The 5,945-nt window shown below is 42.8% G+C and overlaps 1 protein-coding gene across 1 annotated transcript; it reads right to left on the reverse strand.

Moving 5' to 3' along the window:
- Positions 1-641: 641 nt before the first annotated feature.
- Positions 642-5,547, reverse strand: pim3 (Pim-3 proto-oncogene, serine/threonine kinase). The gene is made up of 6 exons (XM_014984990.2): positions 5,066-5,547; positions 4,829-4,938; positions 4,692-4,742; positions 4,191-4,554; positions 3,197-3,373; positions 642-2,677 (listed from the first exon to the last, which is right to left on the reverse strand). Exons 1-6 carry the CDS (start codon positions 5,151-5,153, stop codon positions 2,475-2,477), a joined length of 993 nt encoding a protein of 330 aa, XP_014840476.1. The 5' UTR covers positions 5,154-5,547; the 3' UTR covers positions 642-2,474.
- Positions 5,548-5,945: the final 398 nt, after the last annotated feature.

Genomic DNA, 5,945 nt, shown 5'->3' on the forward strand with positions numbered 1-5,945 from the left:
CCATCCATTTTTATACATGCTTATTTTTGTTTTCTCTCCATACTTTTTTGGATTTAAAAAATCAGTGGTAAGAATATAATTTACATGCTATGAGAGTTGACTCATGGTCATTTTAACTGAAACTTCAGAATGCCATCCAGTGTGGTTTCTATGTCATTTGGAAGAAAAACAGGCCCACGGCATAATACCCAACAGTGAAAATGAGGACATTTTCATCTTTGTTTGCCAAATCTTAAGTCGCATCTTCTGAATCACACACTTCCTGTTAAGTTTCCAGTAATTTTTACACATCTTTTTATCTTATGTGTTTGTCTAGTCTGTCGATATTAATGATTTGTTCACTTGTCTTACGTTTTTGGTAGAGCAGCTAAGAGAAATTGTCCTGTCAGTTAATATTTATACTACAGAAAAACTCTCCAATAAATTATCAAATAAAATTTTCTAGACACTGATAAAGTGTACCTGTATATACAAATCTACTTTTCAGTGTGAGATTCAGCTATTTTAATGCTATTTTAGTGGTTGCTAATAAATGTAATCAGCAATGTTATGTTTAACAAAATCTAATAGTTGTGTATGAAAGAAACAAGAGACAAAACAAATTTTTGTTTTGGTAAGAAAACAGCAAGACACCAGACTGATTTCTGTACATAAAAATGGGTGTTTAATTGAAACTTCTGTATCAAAAAATAGCAATATCCATCCTTCACACAGGTCACACAGCTAAAGTGAAATGTCTCATTTATAGGCTATGTGACAAAACTATATAAAAAAAACTGCTCTGCCTATTGTTTAGTTTGCCATAGAACTTAAATTAACCTGGACAGTACACAAACCAGATTTATTACTCTGATACGTAGTCATTTAACATTACCAACAGACTTTTATTCCTTTAAAGTAAATTAAATAACATTCAAATGCTCTGCTTAAATTTAAGTAAACGTCTTTTTATTCTGCTTTACATTGACAACTGCTTCAGTGCATCCTCAACATCTCAGAAAAAAAAAAAAGTTGAAATGTAAAAATAGGTTATAGGAATGCAAACCAAAGGCCAAGTGGGTTATGCAAATTTCTGTGTGTTTGTGGAGGGCCAGGGAGGATTTTTAAGCACAGACAATAAATAAATAAATAGCCACAGAGTGTGGAATGTCTACATGTTTATGAATAAATTAAATGCAAATGGAGAGAGAGAAAAAAAAAAGTACACGCACACAAAAAAAAAAAAATAGAGGAAGGGAAAATAAAAAAAAAACGGTGTACAATATTTGTAGAAAAAAAAAAAAAAAAAAAAAGAAAAACAATTGAACCCATGAATATTGCATTGATTGTGCATCTAAACCCCCAAACCCTTAGGGATGCCAGGGGCGTGGGGGGGAGGGAGGAAGGAGGGCACGTGGTGTCAAGCAGTGAGATGGTGGGAGGCAAAAAGAAGTACCACTGCCCCTCCCCATCTTCGCCCTGCAACAGGCATGGGGGAGGGAAAAGGTGGAGCGTGGGGGGGCAGGAGGGGAGAGAAGGAAGGTGTATGTTGACATTCAGAAAAGACAGGATTCGGTTTACAAAACACCTGTTCAGGCTATAGCGTGAATAAGCAGCGTTTACAGAGATCAACAAGAGGTGCTTTCAAGTATTTTGTTGTAAGAAACAGCCCCCCCCCCACTTCTCCAACCCCTCAAGACCCCCTCACCCAATCTTCTCTCCACTTAAACTCCACCTCCCCCTCTCAGATCAGGAGGCGTTGGCTTAACAGTGATGAAGAGAAGAGGGGGGGAGGAAACAAAAACGTCACATAAAATAATTATAATTTACAAAAAAAAAAAAAAAAAAAAACTTCTTGAAGCCTCTTCCATCACAGCACAGACAATCTAACCACCACGCCACAGGCCGCAACCCACACCCCCACTGTTGGTTGTTGACAAAAAAAGAGTCCCCCAAGAAAAGCAGCTTTCCAAAAAAAAAAAGGCACTCCAAAATCAAAATTAAAACATTTAAATAAAAACTCTTCTCCAAGCTCTATGAGAGCAGTCTGAATAGGAGGGCCTTGCCAGCTCTATATATGTATATATATGCATATACATACATATATACATATATATCTGCCTAGTAATATAAAGAAAGGGAGGGGAAATAAATAGTGCTGGTAAGACCACCCAAACAGCAAAATGTTCCCCATTTGGAAACAAGTATAATGAACTGAATTGGAAAATAAAAAAGGGGGGGGAGATGGGGACGAATAAGATAAAGTGTAACCAACAAAAATAAATAAAAAATTCCCTACAAAAGAGGAAAAAAAATGAAAGTATTCTTATTTCCTATTGTTTTCTCTCTGGGCCAGATGAGTGAAGCACATGGCCAATGACAGTTCAGGGTGGGCAGAAGTCCGTGTCTGTCCCCTCTTTTCATCCCCCCCCCCCTCACACCCCCATCACCCTTTATTTCTTCACAAAGTCCACAGAGTCCCATCGGAGCCGCGCTCAGAGGCTTTCCTTGCTCGAGCTTGTGCTTGACGAAGAGTCCGTGTCGATGGTTCTGAGGCGGATTTCTCCCGCCGCGGTCTCCTCTGGCGACTTGGGCGACTCCTCCGTGTTCCTCATCCAGGGGTGGTCGCAGATCTGCTCCAGAGTGGGCCGGTCGGAGGGCCGCAGGGCCAGGCACCATTTGATCAGCTGCTGGCACTCTGTGAGAAGAAACATCAGCTGAGTTAAACATAAGCTTGTGGAAAAGTTACTAGCAATTTATCGTGTGGCTCTTCAACTAGGGCGCCACTGTGTCAGTGAGAGGCAACAGAAATAATTTTTTCGTGCTTACTGGTATGTCCATTTTATGGGGAGAACTGTAAAACAATTCCTATTTCCCCACTTAAGGGTTATTTCAGTTTTAAATGTGTCTGAACTGCATTCAATAAGTTCCCAATGGAATAAAGGCTTTACTTATACATTAGACTTAAATGGGTCTAATTAGACTGGTCATATCTGGATTGAATTTTAGACTGATTATAAAAAAGTAGATGTTGCATTATTGAAATGTATGGAGAAACTTCTCAAAAAAAAAAAAAAAAAGTAATTCTCTTGTTAAAGAAAGAGGGTTGTCCTAGAGTGTCATTATTAACCTTTGTATGGATGGATCTTTAATATGTAGTAGACTGCTACACCACTAAATAATGCTAGAGGGCAACAGAGTCCAGCTATACACTCACCAGCTGAGATCCTTCTCCTGAAGTAAAGCCTCCCCTTGAGGATCTCATCGTCTTGCTCGAAGGGGATGTCTCCGCACACCATGTCGTAGAGCAGCACGCCTAGCGACCACACCGTTGCCGACCTGCCGTGGTATCTGTGGAAGCGGATCCACTCTGGCGGGCTGTAGACTCTTGTACCTGGGGATTTGATGAGAAGTAGCGTAAGCAAAGTGTTGGCTCACAAAAACCACAAAACAGAATCACAGTGGACTGCATACACACACACCCCAAAAAAGGCAGCAGCGCAAGTAATAACAGGATTTTGGGTGTGTGCAATAAAAACTGACATGCTGTGGCATGTATAAACTGCAGCTTTTTTAAGTGTAATCTCTCCTTAATCTCTTAAATTCGTTTAAAAAATACATTATGCAAATTCCTAGGGGTGGCCATTCCCCTCCTGCCACCCCCTTGTGGCGCGCTTGGAAAAAACTAAAGCAACGTGAGCCCATCACGTGAAGCCTCGACTCTAGTTTCACAACAAACAGATGTTAGGTGGCACTGACCTTAGATCCACAACACCACTGCACACACCGTGACTCAGGCTACCATGACAACATCGTGACCGGAAACATTAAAGTACAATCCGGTTCACGAGAGATTAATGCGTCACCGATTTTAAAAAAAAATTGAAAAAAAAAAAATCGATGAGTCACCTCTGTAAATATTCACTGAGATTTGTCTGGAGCAGTAGCAGCATCATCATCATGATCATCCGGTTTGCATATCTAATATTAATGCGCGCGAGGGGATGTTGGTGAGGAAAACCCTCGACCAAAAACGGATCACTGCGTCACAGCCTCGTTATCGCCTCCGCGTCTGAATATAGCACAGCCGGAGCATCAAGGGCAAAAAAACACAACTCGGCCCACACGGATGCATAAAAATAATTATATTCATGAAATCCCACCACGGATAAGCACCGTGACATCCCGTAATAGTAACAAGCGTCGCTTACCGTCGAAATCAGTGTAGACCGTGTCCTTGAGAATCGCCCCCGAGCCAAAATCAATAAGCTTGAGCTCCCCGGTGCGTAGGTCCACCAGCAGGTTTTCATCTTTGATGTCTCTGTGTACTACTCCGCAGCTGTAGCAGTGCCTGACCGCCTCCAGAACCTGGCAGAAAAAGCCCCGCGCCGTGTCTTCGTCCAGGGCTCCCTTCTCGGTGATGAAGTCGAACAGGTCCTTCACGAGCTCCGGCCTCTCCATAACGATGAGCCAGCCGTCGGCACGCTCATAATAGTCCAGCAGCTTTATAACTCCCCGAAAAGACGAGCTGACCTTCTTCAGCAGCAGGATTTCCAGCGGCACCATAGCTCCGTTCTGTAATAAGAGAGAGAAAAAAAGATGGCGTCGTTTAATAACAATAGTACAAGACAGGTAATAATAATATTAACACCCGCACCCAACTGCAACACGAGGGGGTGGGGTGGGGGAACCAAAACAAACCACACACTTACAATTGTGCCCCACTCTGTTACTCGCTCCTTCGCGACATGTTTCACAGCAACCTGGAAAAACACAAAAGCGCACACATTAAAAAGTGCATATTCAAACCCACGTTATCTGCACTAAAAACCCTTCGTGAAATCCTCACCGGTGCGCCGTCAGAAATCCGGCTGCCGGCGTACACCGTCCCGAATCCTCCGCTGCCGAGCACCGAGCCCACTTGGTAAACCTTCTCGAAAGGCTCCTTCTCCACTTTGACTGCAAGTAAAAAGGGGAAAATGAGAATAATTTCCACCAATTGGTCAGTTGAACGTGAAGCAGATTCGCTTAAATAATTATTCCTTTGTAGGAGAAATCCAATATGGAAAGCGAAGCGGCGACATACCGGGCGGGAGCTGGATCTTCACTGGTAGGTGGTCCATACTCGAGGGAGTGCAAATGTGCGAAAATGAACCAAACTTTGACAGCAGCATATTCGAGGTGATAGATGCCGGCGTAAACGAGTCCTGTTCGGCTTGTTCTAAAAAGTCACCAGAAGCAAGAACAGTAGTAGGCTCGGAAACGGTGCTGCGGACCGTGTGGGCAATCCAGTCCAAGCTGTGCGCCAACTCCGCCGCACACGGTGCCCGACGAGAAAGTCGTGTCACGACCGTTAAGTCGCACACTATTTCCCGAAAACCGGCATCAATTCCGACTCCTGGGTCTCGACGTCAAGTATTCCCAACAAAAACAAGCCGCCTTGTAAAATCAAGAGAAAGTCCGTACGGAGATGTGTAGCATTAGAGTACAAAGTGTACAGTGAGTTTAAAGGGGCCACTGCGGTGTGTTATTATCCCGGAGAGTGGCCGCTGTCTGTGCTTTGGCGCGGTCTTCCCAAGCCAATATTTTGACGCGTAACCTAGAGGTTTGGTATCCCTCCGCTCCAACAACAAATATTTCCACCCAAATTTTAAAACGCAGCTTGAAAATATTTGACAAATAAAATTTAAAATTGACTATGTGTGAATTTTCATAGGTCTTAGTAGATTTTTAAAGAAAGATTCCTCCTACATATGTATTTTTCAGACGCACTACTTTCTCATAGTACGAGACGCCCAAGAATCCCTTGTCTGGAGGCTGCGCGCTGTGTTATCCTATCGACTCGGTGGAGACAGCCAATTAGATAACGTCTATAAATACAGTGTTTCGTATCTCGACCAATCCAGAAAAAGTTTTCATAATAAAGGAGTCGTTTGAGCGCACGTGGCGGCAATTTCTCTCCATCT

Source organism: Poecilia mexicana, unplaced genomic scaffold (genome assembly GCF_051168715.1).
Source record: "Poecilia mexicana isolate PSO_F unplaced genomic scaffold, ASM5116871v1 scaffold_23, whole genome shotgun sequence".
In the NCBI taxonomy this organism is placed as follows: domain Eukaryota; kingdom Metazoa; phylum Chordata; class Actinopteri; order Cyprinodontiformes; family Poeciliidae; genus Poecilia; species Poecilia mexicana.